This window comes from Vombatus ursinus, unplaced genomic scaffold (assembly GCF_900497805.2).
Source record: "Vombatus ursinus unplaced genomic scaffold, bare-nosed wombat genome assembly UNPS02007612.1, whole genome shotgun sequence".
Taxonomy (NCBI): domain Eukaryota; kingdom Metazoa; phylum Chordata; class Mammalia; order Diprotodontia; family Vombatidae; genus Vombatus; species Vombatus ursinus.
In genome coordinates this window covers 10,755,006-10,775,718 of record NW_020947390.1, presented here as the reverse complement: position 1 = coordinate 10,775,718, position 20,713 = coordinate 10,755,006, and the positions used below count along the sequence as shown (strand labels likewise).

Genomic DNA, 20,713 nt, shown 5'->3' with positions numbered 1-20,713 from the left:
CACACACACACACACACACACACACACACACACACACACACACACACTCTTCACTAAACTTAGACGGTTCTAAATATTTCTTTTAGGATTCGTTTACTTCTTTGTTCTCTGCAACAGATATTGGTTGTCTTCTTTGAGAACTTTTTGGTCATGATCATCCTAAGTAACAAGACCAATTGGTTTATGAACTGATGTTTCTTCCTCTATATGCATGTAGGAGGAAACAAATTCTGTCAACTGCTTTATTTGCCTCTCCAAGGAGATCCTATGAGCCATCCTTCCATTAAACACCAGTTTCTTTACATCTTCTGATTTCATTTACATTGAAATGGTTCAGTTATCATACTTGTTTGGTATATTTTGACTTGTCTGGTCACTGGAAATGGAACCTTTATTTCTAGCACTAAACATTAAATTAATATTGAAAGACTAACTAAAAACTATGCAATCCTTAGTGCCCTCTGCTTCCATTTCTGGGAGTAACTCCAGCACTGTAACTATGTCACTTCTTTGCCTGAGAGAGATACCAAGAACTGAAAAAGACAAATTAGGCACTCTGAAGGAATTCAATAAAAAAGAACATGGAATAAGCAATTAATTGCTTGATAACTAGTACTTTAAATATATTTGTATGTCTATAATATGTTTATGTGTAGGTATATGTGTGTATATACCTACACATATATACACACACATGTAATATGTATGTATACATTAAAAAACAACACCAACACCACCACCACCCAGGAACGTGACTTCATTGGTATAAGGAACTCCCAGCAAAGGGTATCCCTCTACCAATGCAGATCCATACTTTCACTGTAAGTTATATAGTCTTAGGAGATTTTCCTGTTGCACAGAGATGTTAACTGCCCAGGGTCATACAGATAGTTGTGTATCAGTGCTAGAATATGAACAAAAGGTTTTTTTGCTCTCAAGGCCGACTCTCTATCCATTATACCCCATTGCCTCTGTACTGTATTTCACAGCTATAAAATGCTTTCACATACGTTCTATTTGGACCTCACATCAATCTAATGAGACTGGTAGTACAAATATTATTATTCTCATTGTATAGATGAAGAAACAGACCCAAGTTAAGTGATTCACTTAATGTAACGTAAAGGCCAGGATTTATATAGAGGTCTTTGATTCTAAGGACAGTACTACACTTACACACACACACACACACACATATTAATTTAGAGATATATATTATTTGCAAAGCTACCTGTAGAAATCTGTAACATTTGTGTAGTTCAGTAAAATAAAGGGAAAAGATGACAAGTTGTATCCAGTATCTTGTAATTTCAACCACTCCAAAACCAGATAGTCTAGATGAGAAGTCATGAAGTCTTCTAAGTGTTTATACTCAAAAATTTCAGAGACTCTCTTCAAAACCTGTGTAACCCAAAAGAACACCCTATTTAAAGGAAGCATTCAAGATATGGTACGTGTAAATGCAATTTTCATTTAAATGACCATGAGAAACAATGCTCTACAATTCACAACATCTAGGCATGAAAATAACACACAGACATGACTCTCACAATATTGCCTCCACTAACATTGCTTTTTGACGCTGTCATTAATATAGTATTCTAAAACCCTACTTTAAGTCTCCCCAAATCCTTAAAATGAAATGGAAAGACTGAGGGATTACAAGTCAGAAAATCTGACTCAGGTTCAAATTCTGACTCTACTATCTGGATAACCTATCAGGCTCCCATTTTTCTCAACCGTGAAAGGAAAAGGCTGTTTTGTTTGTTTTCCCAAGGAAGATTGTGGGGCTAAAATTAATGTTTTAAATATTATATAGTCTTTGCACTTATTTTAAGCTTTTATTATCCACATTTTTATTGTGTATAAAACATCATCCCACCTATAATATTATTATATGGAACTGATCACCATTTCATTCAAGGCCTTCTATTTAATGAACTAATTGATAACATAAGATGGAGTGTGCCTCTACAATACTTCCAAATTAATATAAATAGAAGAAAAATACATGCTACATGATGACTACATTTATAAGAACCCCAAAACAAAATATTTTATTTATAACAATGAAACTATAACACTCTTTAAATTATTTTAAAATTAACATATAGGGTAGCCCAAAGGTCTTAGTGAAATTTTAAGCTACTAAAACCTAAAAGCTTAAAATTATTAATTAATATGGTATTATGATAACATTTAAGTTATTAAGGCTTAAAACTATACTAAGACCTTTGGAACATCCTATATATGCATGTTATATAAACTATTTCTAAAATTTTGTTAAAAATTATTTTCAGAAATACTAAAAAGATTTATTATAGGAGGTATACAAATGACAATTTTAAAATCTCTGCTCATATTTTACCTTTTTTACAAGTTGTATTTCTAATCCATTTTCTTTCACAGACTGGCATATGGCAAACAAAGCCTGTTTTTCACACACAGGGCTACAGTATAAAATCATGGATATTGTCATCAATAAAGCAGCTTTTCTATTATAAGGCTCATCCAGCAGCTCATCAGCATTAACAGGACTTCGAGACTTCATTGGGGAAAAAAAAATTTTTAATAAACAATATCAAATGGATAGCAAATACTGGAATATTATAAACAAACAAATTAGAATAAAACTAAAAGTATTTAAAAGAAGCTACTGAAAAACTCAACTATTTACTTTGCTCTAATCCAGAGTTAGTATTCAAGAAGAAAGGACAAAGAGTCCACAGAATCATAGAATTTTAGAAATCAAAGGGACTTAAGAAATTATCTAGTTTTCTTCAGTGAGAAGAACTTACTGTTAATAAGGCCTTATCGACAGGACTTCAGGAAGAAAAAAAAAACTTTATTCAAAGATAAAGAGGCTTTCAAGAATATTTTTAAAAATCAGAAAGCTCCCAGGATATGTACAAGAGAGACCACAAGAGGTTATCCAACTTATGATCTATACAGTACCTATAATTACATATTATCATTGATACAGTCATTAATTTAATAATGAGATCTTATGCTTCTATAGCACTGTAGTTTCCCAACTGCTTTTACAACAGTAAGATTATTATTCTTAGACACTTCAGTATTCAATCATATCTTCCAAATATTAACAGGATTTTCAATCTTGCTGTGCCTGATGAAAAGCAGGGCATTCTCTGTCACAGAAATATGAAACTATCAAGAATACTGGCTTGAAAAATACAACAAATCAGGGACTGATTCACACTCTATCATAACCTCTTCTCTTCAGATAGCTCAAACTATTGGAATTGAAATATACAAATCAAACTCCTCTGTGCCCCTAATAAAACCTCAGCAAAACAATTTCTTCCTAAGATAAATTGACATAATTGTTTTTACCTCTTATTTATACTGTTTTGTGATTGTAAACTACTGGACAGAAACTGTCTTTTTAATTATATTTGGTAAAATGGCTAGAAGAGTTTAGGTGAAGGCTTTTGTATGATTTTGCAAGTTGTGACTCACCCTCTAATCCCTGGATTGTCTGTCAGCTAGTGGCTGTGAGCTTTCATTTACAACTTGATAAAACCTGCTTGTGTACGTTTCCTGGCATTAAAAATGTGAATATTGAAACCTATGCTGCAGCCTACTTTGTTTACCCATAGACAAGTACAAATCAAGCACATGCTTTTTACAGCAATTAGGCAATAAACAAAAATGGTTATATGAGACCACTTTAAATTGCAGGATTACCATTTCTCTCATTCCTTCCTGGACTTTCAAATATGCATTTTCAAAAGCTTTTTGCTGGATCTTCAAAGGAAATGCTCTTGATAACTTTGAAATGGATACTGGCTTTATATCCTGAAATAATCTTTTTTTTTTTTTTAAAGACAAGAAGAAAAAATAATTAGGTGCAACCAGTGTTCCAAAATCCTCTTCCAACGTATTGTGAATATAGAAAACAAACCCGCTGTAAGGCATGCAAAGTTTATATTTACATCCCAGTATTTCTTTTAAAGGACTGTGTAATGTTTCTTCATTTAGGCAGGCTCTAAAGACTTATAATTTCTGGCATAATTTCTACACCACATAAGCAATATAATCCTAGAGCTAAAATAGATACCAAGAAATACAGTCCTGTGTCTTTAGGCAGGACTGTGATTAAATCAGACGAAACAGATAATTTACATATTCTACATGAATGTTGCCAAGGATAAGGTTCCTATATTCTCCTGTGGTAGGCTGTTCTTATATTTAAACAAGCTTTCAGGAAGTTTAATCTAAATCTCAACAGACTAAATTTAAGCTCACTATATCATTTTAACCACTGAATAAATGGACTTCATAGAGAAGTTGATCTGTATCTTCCGAATAATAGCCCTACAAGGATGACTATTAGTCATCTTTTCTTGAGACAAAATAATTTAAGCATCATTACATTTCTCCTTATTTTCACAAACCTCTGATAATTTCTGTTGTTCTCTGAACACTCCAATTTCTCTAGATCACTCTTAAAATAGTAACACTAAAATTAAATGTACAGTTCAAATTTACAAAAATAATCAAAGCCAGTTGTATACTAAAAAGATTACTTAATAGTTCTTATGTCTGTTTATATATTTCAGTATTATACAAGTTTTAATATTACTCCATGTTCATTCTAGTCAATTTGAAGTCCACTATATTCTCGAAGTCTTCATTTTTTTTTACTTTACACCTGTGATATTTATTCCATATATGCACTTCAACATTGTCCTGTTTTTGATGGTCAAATGTTATCTATTTTCTATGGATCTTAACAATCCTAATTTAGTCAGTATCACCTATATATTTAATGAACATGCTCATAAAGAAAAAAATTTTAAGTCAGCATAGTCAGACACCTAGATTCTCACTCATACATAGCTTATTGGAAACCAGTCTGAACTACTGGATATATTAGTTCTAACAAATTCACACAGTGTTTTAAAAACATCATAAACCACGACCACATTAAACAGCAGAAGGCAAGGAGGAAAAAAAGCATTTCCTGAGTGCCTACTATGACAGGCACTGTGCTAATTGCTTTACACATATTTTATTTGATCCTCACAACCACCGCGGGAAACAGGTGCTATTATTATCCCTCTATCAGAGTTGAGGAAACTGAAGCAAAGGTTAAGTGACTTGCCCAGCATCACACTGCTACTAAGGATCTAAGGCCAGATTTGAACTCAAGCATTCCTGTCACCAGGCCTGGGGCTTCATCCACTGTGCTGCCTAGTTGCCGAGGAGTCACTTCTTTGTCAGATTTATGTCTGAAAAAGTTTTTCATTAAGGGAATCTCTTTAGAGTTTATATACAAAGCTAAGAGTTACAATACAAACTATGTTGGCTATCAAAATCAACATGTCATGTAAAAATGTGCCTAATGTGCAGCATAGTTTTAACTTCATCCTCACTCACACAACCAATCCTGAGGTGTCTTTATGAGTTTGATACTACATGAAGAATTTACGTCACCGGTTAATTGACTTTGCAGCAAGCATTCGAACTTGGTGATGGTTGTCAGCTAGAAACCGTGGAAGAACTTCTGCCACAGGTAAGTCTTTTTCCGCTATGCTGAGAACAGCCCACTTTGAATGCGGATCAGCCTAAGGAAAATTAAAAACTCCAGGTAACATAGTATAAAACAAAATCAAAGTCAACAATTTTTAAAAGTTGAAAATCTGGATTTTTAAATGATCATGGTATGTTGTCCTACTCCTAATCTCTTAATAAAGAAGCACAGCTCACCTCAAGCAAGGCTCTTAGGCAGTCTACTAGTGCCAGTCTCACAGGAGCCATACATTTGCCTTCTTTTGTTAAGTGCCTGAAACAAACAAAAATTACTAAAAACGCCAATCTATCCATTCCATATTTGGTTCTGTATATTGGCAAATCCTGATTTTCCTTAGTTCTCTCAAGTCTTCTCATGTTTAATGAAAATTAATAGGGGAAGGTACTTATTATATACTCTGTATATTACTATATGTATCTTGTGATTAATGTTTCAACTGATATGACCGAGAAAACTTTTGAGCGAAACTCCAAAAAAAGTTTCATTTCATAGTAGCAGACAGGTCTTGAATCTTCATACTACCTTGTTGTTCAAAGTTCATATCAAAAATAAACAAGACTTTAATGGTAAGTTACTTGCCTGTGCTTCTTCATAAATGATATCTGCATATGGCAGATGCTCAATAAATGGTTGCTGGGTAAAGGAGAGAATGTTCAGATTTTTTACCCATAAGAAGTACACAGAACATTAGCAAATTAGCCACATTTCAAATCTCTTTTCTCCTCAGTCCTTCCACACTCCCCCACATGCTTTCTCAATTCAATAAGCATTTACTTGTCTATAATATCCTAAGCGTTGTGTAAAATGCTGGGGACCCAAAGACTAAAAACACAACAGTTCTGGCCCTCAAGGAGATTACATTAAATGGGAAGAAGCAACGTGTACAAATAAGCGATGAAAACAGCATTGGCTCTTGAAACAGAGGACCTGGAGTTCAAATCCTGCCTCTGAGCTTATTCTCTATGCATCCTTGAGCAAGTCATAACTGTTCTAGGTCTCAGTTTCTTCATCTGTAAAAGAATGGAACTAAACTAAATGGCCTCCAAAGTTCCTTCCATCTCAATCTACTTATTATCTGATAAACAGATACAAAATAAATATAAAGTAATTTCATGAGGTCAGAGTGGGTAGCACTAGCACCAATGGCAATCAGAAAAGACCTCTGAATGTGAAGAGAGCCTTGTAATCATCCCTCTGTACCTCATCCCTTGTTCAGGTCCTGGACTACTGCAACATCCTCCCTGACACTAAGTCTTTTCCCTTTCCAATCCATTCTCTAATCAGCAGAAAAATGTCAGTATTCCCACTCAGGAAAATTCAAGAGTTTCCCATTATTTTTAGGATGACACACAAAAATCTATTTAGTAAAGCCCCTAACATTTCAGCTTATACCAATATTTCTAGACTGATTTCACAATTCTTGACAATCCTACCTACAGTCCAACAAAACTGGCCTACTTGGCATTCCTTGTAACAACTATTCCCTCTTCTGTGTCCTTACCTTGTCAGAGAGGGTGTACCCAGGCCATAAATACTCTTCTTCATGTCTACTTTTTCAAATTCCTAGCTACCTTCAAAGGCTCAATTCAGATGCTGCCTCCATGAAACCCTTCCTATTCTCCACAATTTCTTATCTCTCTTCCTCAAATATGCATGTGTAAGTACACGTGTGCATGTGATATTTGGTTATCTGTATACTTCGTTTTCCTCCAACAGAATATAAGCTCCTTAAAGCCAAAGACAATTTTGTTTCAGTCTTGCATCCCCACAGCCTAGCATTGTGCCTTGTGCATTATAAGTGCTTAATAAATTAAACTTCACTTATCAATAACTGGTGTTGATTTTTGTATGCTTTATTTGACTCTTGTCATTGATAGTCAGGAAGACATCCAAAATAAGTCTTGTTGCAGAGGTTTCTCTTCCACTATTTACTGATGGAGGCAGCATGGTAGAGTGGCAAGAAGGCTAGATTTGTAGACAGAAGACCTGGGTTTAAAGCCCAATTAACACTACCTATTGATACTGGATAAGTCATTTAACCTCTCTGAGCCTCAGTTTCCTCACCTATAAAATGATGGGGTGGGAACAGATAACCACTGAGGTCACTTTTGACTCTAAATATTTTATCCTATGATCCATATATGTGAAAGTATAATTGATTCAAAAATTCCAGAACTTATATACTAAATCTATTTTTAAAACAAAAAATGCAAACCATCAAAAAGAAGTCCTTCAAGGTGTATGAGAAGAAAAAGAGACGAACTAAATGTCTATCAGTGGCGGGAATAAACCATTTGGCAAAAAAATAAGATATTAATGCAAAAATCTCCATTTACAGTTAGAGACAGGAAGAGAACAGAATTATTCAATAAGTTTATACCTACCAAAAAGCTCCTATGACTGTTAAAAACTGCCCTTGAGCATTCCTTGTGTTTTCTACATCTGAGCTACGCTGACCCAGATTTGTTATTATCGAAAGAGTGTGGCTTAAGATTGCTCTGCAAACATCTTGGTCACGGCGATACAAAGAACACACATTGCTATGTTACATTGTTTTAAAAAAAAAAGAAAAGAAAAATCATAAGTATAGTCAAAAGTAACAACAAATGAATAAATTAAAGTTAATTTTATATTTGGATACAATTTCTTACGAAAGAGGCTTCAGAAGTTCAAAAACTTCTTCCATTGGCAAGGGGTATTCTTCAACTGGGAGGTCCTTTAAAAGCAGCAAATACTAAGGTACAATGAAAAAATGTTTTTATATATTTTATTTAAGACAGAAATATATGGAAAATGTCTGTGTAAAATGTCTTTAAAGTAAATATAAATGTCTAAAAGTAAACGTCTTTGCACAGACATGGAATAACAAAGATTAATGTTGTACTTCTACCCTACTCCCATAGCACAAATTATGCTTGAAGCAAAGATGTAGCCACCACAACAGGGGCCAAGGTTGTACAGTGTAAAAAGCAGAAGATTTGGAGAAGCCCTCAGTTCACTCCCAGATCTTACACTTTGTACCTGGTCAACTCTGGGTAAGTCACTTTACATCTAGGAGTCTCAGTTGTCTGAACTGTAAAATCAAAGGGTTGGACTAGATGGTCTCTGAGTTCCCTTCAAATACCAGGACCCTATGAACAACTAACTTTTATAAATAAAACCACTAAAGTTTATGAAACAGTTTCCTCACAAAAATTCTGACAGGTTATTACTAGCCCAATTTTACAGAAAAGTTCACTAACTTGTCTAGGTTTACTTAACTAGCCAGGGTCACGCCTTCTCACTCCATGGCTAGGGCTTTTTCCTGTATAACACAACCTTGTCCAATAAATCCAGAAAATGGAAATGGGCAAGATAGAACCATATATACTCTTCAAGTCTTTCTGGAGCTAAATTAGCCTCTTTAGAAGCTTTGGGAAACATACAAATTATTTTCAGAAACAGAACAGATAGCAGTAAAAAATTTATATAAAGCCAGGTATGTTAGGATTCAGCATATGTTTCATATTCAATCAAGAGTCTAAAAGCTGGAGTTCACCACTGTGGGTCCACTGTCTGCAGAAAGATTTCAGAGAGTCTGAATCTGGATGGGAAAAAAATTACATCTTTATTTTCACTAGCTTTTGGTTTCCTTGGAAATATTACGTATTCTATTTTATGTATTTAAAAACATTACTCTAAGAAGGAGTCCAAAGGTTTGACCTGACTGACAAAGGGGGGACAGGATATAAAAAAGATAAAGAATTGCTAGTCTAAAGCATCACAAATAATTACACCTGAAGAAAATATAACCCTAGCTTATGCAAGGATGATAACCTAGGTTCAATGTTACAATTCCTGCTTGAAAATGACTTAAAGACATTTTAAATGGAAGAGAATTTTGTTACAAACTATTCTAGTTTTATTTCTCTGGGAGCAATTTCCTATCAACAATGCATGCTTGTATGCGTGCATGCATGTATGTATGTGTGTGACTTATTAAACTCTTAGAATCAAAGATACACTGCAACAACTGGTAACAGAAAAATCTAAGACCTTTTCCATAATACTTGACTCACCATGTGTAGATGGAGGGATTTAGAAGTGTCTAGTATACTTGGTTCAATTAGCCTCAACAGTTCCCTCCTTAGGTCAGATGCTCTAAAAGACACTGTATGGGATTGAGCTGTAGTTACACATATACACAAGAACTTTAGCATGTCAAGGAGAAGGAGATCTTGCTTTGTCAAATGTTCTTCAGCTAGAGGGCTTACTGCACCTGAAAACAAAATGTGCTGACTCAGTTCATAGAGACAGATTTCTTGAGTTCTCAAAATGAAAAAACAAAGCAACAACATTTCTGAAGTATTTACTCAGATGTATCTCTTTTAAACAATCACCAACATATGGCAAATGAAATTCTAATGTAACTGATTAAAACCTAGCATCTTCAGGATGAAAAGAGCATTGTCATTAGAAACTAACATGGAGTGGCTAAAACTCAACCTAGGGCTAAACATGCACAAGAAAATGCCAATTCCCAATAACCAGTGTTATAAGAAAAGCTGATAAAAACCAACACCATTTTCAATCATTACATCCTTTGTACAGCAAAATCAGTAGCTAGGAAGAATAAAAGATAATATTAAATATTCACTCACCAAATGTATTTTGTACCTCTCCAGATTCATTTGCATTATTAATATCAGTGTCATCAGATTCAAACAGGTTCATGGTTGACTGATCCTCTACCTCCATTAGGTTGCCATCAACATCATCTTCCTTTAATTCTACTTCTCCAGAATCAAATGGCCTTTTAGTAAGGGATGCCTTCAAAGAACAGAAATTAATTTTCTCTATTAGATTTTGCTTCTGATAGAAAGCTGTATATCAGTTTAAAGAACAAAAAACAAAAAAAAAACTCCATATCCAAGTCAGAATGTTAATTTCTTTTTGATATGCAAATAAAATGTTAATTATCTCCATTTTCATCTCCACATTCCAAATGATGAAACTGATATAAATGAACACACTTTTCTAAAAGCCTAGAAAATAAAAGTGCAAGGCTGAATGCTTTTTTATATCAATATAAAGATAGTTTGTATTTAAGAGAGATGTAGAGAAATTAGGGCTATTCTCGATATTTGATTATCATCTGAAAGGAAGGGAAAATGAACTAAAGAAGATTTCTGTGAAAAGAGAAATTTAATTGAGTACTTAACTATCTGTAAGAATACAAGATAGTATGAACAGCTGATGAGATACCTTTCCTCCCATAGGCAGAGACCTTAGAGTAGAATAGGAGGGAGGCAAGGAGGCTGCACAGTAAAGAAGAAACAGGGCTGTGCTTGGGGCTGGAGACGCCAATTTTGTCTCTGACACATATTAGTTGGATAACCAGGGGAAAATCATAGACCTCTTTGAATCTCAGCTTCCTTGGACAACTGTTATGAATGTCAAAGGAGATCATACCTCTGAGAAAATCAAAGTTCAATATAAATATCAGTTAATAGCATTATTACTTGTGGTTAGATATTAGAAAAAAATTTCTTGACTACGTAAATTATGAAGTATTAGTGGCTGACACCAGGTCACAAAGCTGTAACATGTTAAAGGCACAGCCACAAAAAAACAAAAACAAAATGAACAAAAACAACCCACACTCAAACTTTCCTAAAGCTCTTTGACTGAGATCTCCCAAACCCCTGACCTATAACATACTTATTACCTATGCTTCCTCATGGTACAATGTAAACTTCAAAAGTGTTTCACTATTTTATTTTGTATCACCAGTACAAAGTGGGTATATCTTGTTTGTTGAACTGAATTAGTGGAGACATCAAATCTTCTTTTTTTTTTTTTTTGCATATTTTAAAATAAAGTATAAAACTATATATTTAGGATTTAGATGCAGTCCTGAACAGAATAATCTGCATATCCTGGTATAGGTGATCTCTTTAGACAACTAAAATGAAATGAAACCTAACTTATACTCTAAAATAATACTCTAACAAATCATATGTAAATTTTTAAAATTCTTAATGATTAAAAGCATACTTACTAAATTTATGCAAATGTCCACAATGTCATTCATTAACTTTGATGTTAACAAACGCAGAAAAAGTCCAGAAATAATCTTATTTGGCTTGTGCTATTAGGAAAAAAAGGGGGAAGGGGGTTTACATCTAAATTACAGCAAATCTGGACCATTTCTGTTTTAAGAGAAAAATGGATTTCTTCTGCATTATGAGTTCTCTACAAGATTGAGAGAATATGGTGATAAATATGGAAGATTTCAATATTAAACATTACATAAAATACATACTATACACATGTATGCAAATCTTGCTTCAAAAATAAGTTTAAAAAAACTCTTCACTTATAAATAACTATGAATAAGTGTGTCTATCACATAAATTTCACTGTACCTTTTCTTCATTCTATTATATAAGCAGTCAAATAAATAAAAGCTATTGATCCTAAACAACCCAATGAGATAATTCTAAAATCAATCCTGTTTCATCATCCCCCTCCTTGCTCACAAGAAAATTCACTATTACATGGCTAAAAATCTATGTTGTTGATATCAAGAGCAGTTATCTCAATACAGATCATTAGTTGTCCAAAATTTCTTTTCTACATTTATATCCTGGTCAATTCAGCTGATTCCCAGTTATACTCCCAATAAAGCTGAAAATTGCTAAACAGTATATTATAGTTGTTAATATGAATTGCATCTGACTGAACATGACTGAAGCCACCACAAGCAGAGGCATAAATAACTAGCTCAGGTAGTAAGTTCAGTTTTTTACTGGTCACCTCTACTCTGAATAAGGGAAGGACTAATAAATCCCAAGATGCTGACTGATTCTCAGAAGCAACAGTAACAGGCAAAAGCCCCTTAACAAAAGCAGCAGAGTTCATCATTCCTTAATTACTTTTCTTAAGTGGAGGTTTGACCACAACACTGTCCCTCTGCATAAACTCCCCTTGGCACCCTATTGCCTCTATGTTAAAACATAAACTACTCTGCTGGATGTTTAAAGCCCTTCACAATTGGTCCCCAATCTATCTTTCCAGCCTCAATATCCATGACTTTCCTTCTCAAACTCTACAGACCAGCCAAGTTAACCTTCCTGCTATTCTTCATACAAAGCACTCTATTGCCCTCCTCCATGTCCTTCCTCTATTCCTGGAATTCCTCATTTCCTTCATGACATACCTCAAGTACCACCTTCTACACAACGCCTTTTCTGATCACTCCAAATGCTAGTACCCTCTCCTCCTTCCTTCCCTCACAGACTACCTTGTAGCTAACAACCTTGTAATTATTTTGCACTGATTCTCTGTGTGTATACAAATATGTACATGAATCTATAAATATACATATAGATATTTATTTACTCTGAATACATAGTGTACATGTTCTCCCCCAAAAGAATGTAAGCATATACTGTTGTACAGCAAGGACTATTTTATGTTTTGTCTTTGCATCGACAGCATTTGACAGTGCCTAGAATACAGTAGGCTACCTATCTATCTACTTGATTGATTGCTCTCTAATTCTTACTTCCCTATACACAAGCTGCCATGCAGCTCCTCATCATACCCTACTTCTATCCTACATCAAAATGAACCACTCTCTCCCTCACAATAACGTAAAGGAAAATCTCTTAACCACACATGTGCATTACGTTATAAGATTACTATAACAGAATCCACAGCACCTTGAAAGTAAGGCTTATTTCATTTTTGATATTGTATAGCCAAGGCCTAGCACATACTACATACCTAATAAGTGCTTTTCTGTCAATTATATACCTAAAATTGAAAGGGACTCCTGGAACCATCTTTCATAGACCTTATGCCAATGCCCAAGCCTACCTTGCTCTAGAATCTAGCCCTCCAGTCAGTTTAATCCACTTAACTCTAACAAAAATAAATACTAAAGCGGAATAAAGGTCCTGGAGGGCAGTCAGTATCTCTTATTCATCCTGTTTCCCAAAAGGCCTACCTTATTGCCCTGCAGGGACAAAATAAATGGTTGAAAAAAATGCTAGCTATGAAGTCAGTTTTGCATTTTATTCTGTGTAGCAGAGTTATCTCAGAAAACTTAAAAAAAAGGACAAAATAGATTTTCAATATATTTAGCCTAAGTTGTAGTTGCTTTATTTACTTGTATCTAAAATGTATTTTCCACTTTAGTTTTGAATTGAATATATAATTTTGTGATTTAAAAAACAACTAAAATGCTAACAACCAACAGTCAACTAGATATTCTAACCAAAAGGAATCTTACCTTTGTACAATTATACAAGTAGCTGGTACAAAGCAACATCACAGCCCTCAATGAACAAATTCTAGATTCTTCATTTATCTTACTTTTAAACAAAGCAATGCTTTTTCCAGCACACTGCATCAGAGACTATTGAAGAACAGAAATGGGAAACAAAACACACCAGAAACAATTCAAGTAAAATGTAGCAACAGAAAATTAACTTTTTTGGAGAAATCTCTGGATTTTATGATAAAGATACATTAGGAAGCTCAACTTGATAACATCACACAACTAAAAATCATCAAGGAAAAAAATTATGGAAAGGAGCCTATAGCACTTTTCAATTAACATACAAAACTGATCCAAAGAGGAAAAAAAAATAGGTGAGCCTTCGAAGACCAATTTCATTAAATCCATAAAAGAATGTTAATTAGTGATTATCACTAGGCAAATGAACAATTTGATGAATGATATGAAGACAAAAAATATTCATCTGTGACTAGGTTTAAAGTAATTAATTTCAAGTCTAAAGATTAAAGAAAATACATGGTATATAAGCATACCCAAAACTTGTGCAAATGAATTAAAGCCGTAAAGATTAGCCCAGACTTAGATGTATGGGTTATACAGATTTTCCTATGTAGAACAAAATATGTGATCATATATATGGGACCACATGATGATAGGAACACAAATTGAGAGAACTGGAAGGACCTCAGAGACCACTGAGTCTAAACTCACTGTACAGATGAGGAGGAGCAATTAGGTGGCAGGGAGGACAGAGCACAGGCTTGCAGTCAGGAAAACTTGAGTTCAAATTCAGACAGACACTTATCAGTTATGTGACACCAGATAAATTACTTAACCTTTGCTTGCCTCAATTTCCTCATCTGTAAAATGGGGATAATAATGGCATCAGTAATACTACACAGAGTTGTTATGATAAAATGAGATAATAACTGTAAAGTGCTTATCAATGCCTGACATATAGTAAATGCTTATAAATTTTAGCTAGTATCATTATTATCATAAATAAATTTCTCAAATGCCAGCTTCCTAACAAATAAATCAATTGTTCATGAAAGAAATGCTATTAAAAATTTTGTTAAGAAAGTCTTCGCTTATATTTTCTTACCTTGGCATTCTGAAACAATCTTGATTTATATGCATCTTCTTCAGACAATATACCTGCATAACAATAGCAGCCAAGAACACCCACCAAAAGACTCGAACATCGGACAAAAGCTTCCGACCTTATAGTCTTGAAATAAACCAGAAGCACAAATACAAAGTGTGTTTCTGTTAATATAGTATTGTTCTGGAGTTAATAAATTACTTTGATTAAGTATCTGGTAACTATCTTTTAAATGAACTAGTTTTATAGCTATAAATTATAAAAAGTTTAAAAAGTAGTGGCTTCTCTTTGCAAATAGTTTTAAAAATCCCCACAGCTGAAAGAAATTCTGATCCAAACATCCTAGGCTCTAGCCTGCTCAATCAAGACAAAGACAAAAACACACATTCTACTAGCCAAACACTGTATACACTATTATTAGTAGTTCACCATTTGACATGCTCTACACAACACTTAAGTAGCACAAAGACATCAAGAACATCCTCAGGGGGAGTGTGGGGGGGTGTGTGTGTGTGTGTGTGTGTGTGTGTGTGTGTGTGTCTCACATCCTTGCATTACACTGCATGCTCTAAGAAAACAGAGATTGGTTTTACTTAGGCCATTAATGATCATGGCATGAAGAAAACAATCCCAAATATTATCTTCTTTTACAGAAAAGATATTGTAGCATTGATGAGTTGTTTTTAATTAAGATAAAGCAGAATTTAGAAACTGGACTACATGACAAAGAAATCTTTATGAGCTAATTTTTCTCAGGCTTTCTGAGTTGTAACAATGAGGAGGCAGGTATATTATTCCTGAGGTTTTCTGCTATTTTTCCTTCTGCCTCTTTCTCTTTTCCCTGGTACTGAGTGGTCTGCAGTTTTTATGCCTTAATGACAGAGAAGAGACATGAGAAATTATTTCTTCAATCTGGCTTCAGAACTCTCTTAAAAATATAACTCTTTAAGTTTCCCATGAATACACCCTGATCCCTCCTTCCAGTTTACTACCTTTTTCCACCTCTTATCCCAGCTAAGTCTTTCATATTTCTTTTTTTGCTTTGCCACTATCAATCAAATAGTTAGTTATTAAACATCTACTGTGTGCCAGTCATTGTGCTAGTCACTGAGGATATAAATACAAAAATGAAACAATTTCTGACCTCAAGGAAGTTACATTCCACTGGGGATGACAACATGTACATGAATAAGTATATCCAAAATAATTACAGGGTAAGTTAGAAAGGGATTGGAGGAGGAGGGAGGATACAGTTGTCCACACATCTCCTCTCTAGAACAGTGAAATGGTTCAACATTATGAACAGACATAGTCTTAATCAATGGAAATGACATTTTAAAAGATGCATTAACATCTGTTTTTCCACTGTACCCTAAGGTCCACAGGACCTTTCCATGTGACTTACAGCTAAAACCTCCTTTATGTGCTATCTCCCCCAAAAGAATATGCCCCAAGACAGGAACTATCTTGCTTTTCTGTTTGTACTTCAAACACTCAATACAGTGCTTTCCCCACAGTAAGTATTAATAAATGTTTTTTCATTCATTCATGCCTCCTGCTACTATATTAATCTTCATAAAACATCACTTTGATTGTGCCACTCTGCCAATGAAAAATCTGGAAAGGTTGTACATTTTTTCCCCCAAAAGACTTTCTGAATTCAGGGACTTCATGCACCAAAAAAGATAACCAATGTAAAAGTGTTCTGAAAATTTTAAAGTACTATAAAATTGTTGGCTAGTCTTCTTATCATCATCATCGTCGTCATTATTATTAGTCTTCAAACACCTAACTAGTTGTGACACAGAAGAAGGCAGAATTAGGGAAAATGAGTGGAAACTAAAGAAAGATGAAATCTGCTCTGATACTAGGAAATACTTCCTAATAATTGGAGTTGTCCAGAAGTAAAAGAAGCTGCCTCAAGAGCAGAGCCTGAATGACCTACCTTTAATGCTGCAAAGTAGATCCCTATTCAGGTACCAGTTGGATTAAATAACTTCTAACTCAGAGATTCTGTGATTGTGAAACAGTCTAGCACAACACAAGTGTAACAATATTTGCTAGCCTGTTTGCCTCCTCAGCTGCATCTCCTTTCCTTTAAAGATGGCATTTGCTTATATCACCGATTCTTTCCTCTCTAGCCTTTCCTACTCAGGGCCCAAAAAAACCACTCTGTAATCCAAAATGGAAAAAAACATCATTGGTCAAAGTTGCAGATTTAAATTTATCCTTAAATCTCACCTCAGAGGAATAATTATTTAGAAGCTGCTCAGACAATCCCAGAAGATAGCGATCTAGCGTTTCTTTTAGATTCTGATGGACAGAAAGTCCAGCATTAGCCTGGATTTTTTCAGGGGCACCATCCATCATATTGGTACAAAAATCCATCTGGTCAAAAGTTGTCTGAAGGTACAGCTCTTCTACTTCTAAGAATGTGGCCTCCACTTTGCCTTTTTGCTGCTGCTCACTGTAAGAAAATAAGGCCTTAGTTTTATGGTCAGGTTATCATAAATGAACTGACCTTTCTCTAAAAAAAAAAATGCTTCCATGAATAGACCTTTCAGTAACAAAGTCATATACTTCTCTATCACCTGATAGCAAGGAAAATCTTCACAGTCGGGAAGTGCTCAATAAATGATTTTACATTTAAGAGACAGTTCAAATTACATTAGAACTCTGTTTAGGCAACACAGAAATTTCTCAGTTTACGTACCATTCAGACACACTCTGGAAAAAATCCATTGCCCCTTTACAATGCTTCATGGTGAGACTCACAAGAATTGACTCCAGGGCCAGATGAGGAAAATCGCTGTGGAGAAGAAGTTTTTCACTTGAGTTTAGTAAGTACGTTTAAACAACTACATTAAAACAATCCTGCTTCTATGCATGCAAAGGAGAGAAAGAGACAGACAGAAATCCAGGCATGAAAAACAAAGTAAGAAAAAGGAAAGTGTGTTGTAAAAGTAACAGCTAGAAAGTCAGTTTTGTTAATATGTCAAGTCTTTGAAGAGAAGCGATGCACGATAAGCCTAGAAAGATAGACTGAGGCCATACATACTGTAAAGGATTAGATAATCCAAGCAGAGAGAGGAATTTGTATGTTAGCCTTAAGGCAACAGGGAGCCTCTAGAGCTTCCTGAACAGAGATGGGAAAGATATCATCACACATGTGTTTTAGGAATATCAATTAGGCAGCTGAGTGGAGGAAGGGCTGGAGAGGGGAAAGAGGAGGCAGGGCAACCAATTAGGGGACTATTACCAGAGTCTAGGCAAGAAACAATGAGTACCTGAATTAAAACTGTGACACCGTGAGTCAAGAGAAGGATAAGGATATGAAGGATGTTGTAGAGGTAGAATTTACAAGACTAGATACTAATTAAATATGGGGCCGGGGGGGAGGGGTGAAAGAGCAAAGAATTGAGGATGACACCAAGAATTTGAATCTGAGTGACTTAGGATAGTGGTGCCCTCAAAAGAAATATCACAATTGAGAACAGGATTGGGTTGGCATAAGGAAGGGAAGGGAGAATGGCATAATGGGTTCTATTTTGGACATAGTGAATTTGAAAAGCCTATAAGCAAAGACCTAACTGCCACTTGCACCTTTTAAAATTCCTAGCTTCCTTCAAAGCTCAAATGCCATCACTTCAGGACCTATTCTGACTCCTCTTAAGTTATTAGCGTACCCTTACAATATTACTTTGTATTTACTCTTCCGTACACGTTATTTCCCCCACAGGATGCAAGCACCTTAATCGTTTTTCAACTCTGCATCACTATTGCCCAATACAATCTTAAAACACAGTTAAGTGGTGCCTACTATGAATAAATGCATATTCAAGTTCAAGATGACTTTCAAACACTATCCTTGGATGGTAATTATCACTTACTTTAATTACTTTATTACTTCTATGGAGATGACTTCAAACCCCAGCTTTAACCTCTCTCCTGTGCTCCCATCACACATCTCCAACTATCTACTAGATCTTTCAAATTGGATATCCTAAAGACATCTCAAAGCTCAAAATGTCTAAAACTAAAATCATCCAATTTCCCCAGAACTCACTGCTCTTGCAAATTTCCCTATTTCTGTTGAAGACATCACCATCCTCTCAGCTACCCAGGTTTGCAACCTTGGCATTATCTTGTCTACTACCTCTCCTTCTCCCAACATAACCACTCAACTGCCACATTTGGCTGCTCCTATCTCAGCAACATCTCTCCTCCCTTTTATCTAGTCTTAAAACAACCATCCTAATCCAGAGTTCAAGCCCTCTACACCTCTAACGCAGGACTACTATAATAAGCTAATTGGCTTCCTCGCCTTAAATCTCTCTCTGTTCCAAACACACTCCAAGAGTTGAAAACACAATTTTCCAAAAGTACAGATCTGATTATGTCACTTCCCTATTCAACAAACCCCTGTGACTCTCTATTGCCTTTAATATCAAGTATAAACTCTTCTGTTTAACTTTTAAAGCCCTTTACAATTTGGGCCCAACTTATTTTTCCAGCTTCATCATACATTACTTCACTTTGTACACTCTGTGGTCCAGCTAAACTGTTCTTCAGACACACTCCAACCCCCATCTGCCTATCTTTGCCATGGCTGCCATCCCTCTCTACCCCACATCTGGACAGTATCACTTCTACACCTGGAAAGATTTATATGAACTGATGCAGAGTGAAATGAGCAGAACCAGGAGAACATTGTGCACAGTAATAGCCACACTGTGCGATGGCTGACTTTGACAGACTTAGCTCTTCTCAGCAATGCAAGGATCTAAGAAACTTCTTAGAATCCCATGGTTGTTTTTCCCCCAGACACTGTTCTAATACCACCATCTTCATGACAATGTTATTCATCCCCTCAACTGACAGTTCTTTACTCCCTCGAAATTTAACTTGTCTTTATTTTTAATATTTTTATTATGAATGTACATCTTGTCTCTCCCAATAGAGTAATATAAGCTCCTTGAGGGCAAGGATTATCTCAAATTTTGTCTCCATCTCTAGTATCTAGCACATAGTAAGCATTTTAAAATGCTTGCTGATCAATGGTAAAGGCTTACTTAAACTACTTTACTCTTACTACTAAAGCTATCATAAGGTAATAAAGTTATCATGGAGCAATAATATAACTATTAATGTTAAAATAAAATGTAATGCAGCTTTATTCTTAAAAGAAATTACCTGCAAAGAACTGGAGGGAGCTCTGTACTTTCTTCCATGTCATCTTCTAACTGATAGAACAGCAGCCACTTCATAATTAATTCTTGTATTGAGTACCCTTGATTTATTTCAGAAAAACTCTGATCCATTCCTACTTTTGACATCTCTGGAACTACGCAGGAGGTCAAAGCTAATGACAAACAACATACTGCAGGACTTAAAAAAAAGGGACAATTTATGTTAAGGAGAATACAATCATTACACGTTAAAAAATTATAAATATATTCCTTGGCAAATTACTTAAATCTGTCATATCTTGGTTTTGAACTATCTCAAACTGTAAGAGCCATGATAATGTATATCATGATTTCCAGGAAGTAAATTAAATAGATTTTATTATTCTTGGAATAATAAAATGATTATCTGAGAGATAACAATTCTTTGGTATCTATGATCAAGGTAATATAGGGGATAGAGGATTACTATGAGTAAACAAGTAACAAATTACAAGTTGGATCCAACAGTCAGAAGAAATTCTTCCCCTTTGCAACAACAATCTCTTTACCTTTGTTGAAGTCAAAATCACATTTAC

General features: G+C 34.9%; 1 protein-coding gene across 8 annotated transcripts in view; it reads right to left on the bottom strand.

Annotated features, from left to right (window-relative positions):
• The window catches only part of ATM (ATM serine/threonine kinase), a 123,277-nt gene that overhangs the window by 75,291 nt on the left and 27,273 nt on the right, over positions 1 to 20,713 (bottom strand). For 7 of the 8 annotated variants that reach the window (XM_027849493.1, XM_027849492.1, XM_027849491.1 and 4 more), the window contains 15 exons: positions 20,143 to 20,337; positions 17,663 to 17,758; positions 17,191 to 17,416; positions 14,950 to 15,075; positions 13,836 to 13,961; positions 11,598 to 11,687; positions 10,198 to 10,366; positions 9,616 to 9,815; positions 8,209 to 8,291; positions 7,942 to 8,097; positions 5,734 to 5,809; positions 5,461 to 5,591; positions 3,709 to 3,829; positions 2,369 to 2,545; positions 1,232 to 1,401 (listed from right to left, as the gene is read on the bottom strand). In XM_027849493.1, the coding sequence (XP_027705294.1) occupies positions 1,232 to 1,401; positions 2,369 to 2,545; positions 3,709 to 3,829; positions 5,461 to 5,591; positions 5,734 to 5,809; positions 7,942 to 8,097; positions 8,209 to 8,291; positions 9,616 to 9,815; positions 10,198 to 10,366; positions 11,598 to 11,687; positions 13,836 to 13,961; positions 14,950 to 15,075; positions 17,191 to 17,416; positions 17,663 to 17,758; positions 20,143 to 20,337 (2,142 nt within the window). Of the gene's footprint in view, positions 1 to 1,231; positions 1,424 to 2,368; positions 2,546 to 3,708; positions 3,830 to 5,460; positions 5,592 to 5,733; positions 5,810 to 7,941; positions 8,098 to 8,208; positions 8,292 to 9,615; positions 9,816 to 10,197; positions 10,367 to 11,597; positions 11,688 to 13,835; positions 13,962 to 14,949; positions 15,076 to 17,190; positions 17,417 to 17,662; positions 17,759 to 20,142; positions 20,338 to 20,713 lie in introns of those variants that run through there. The other variant, XM_027849499.1, reaches the window with a different exon arrangement.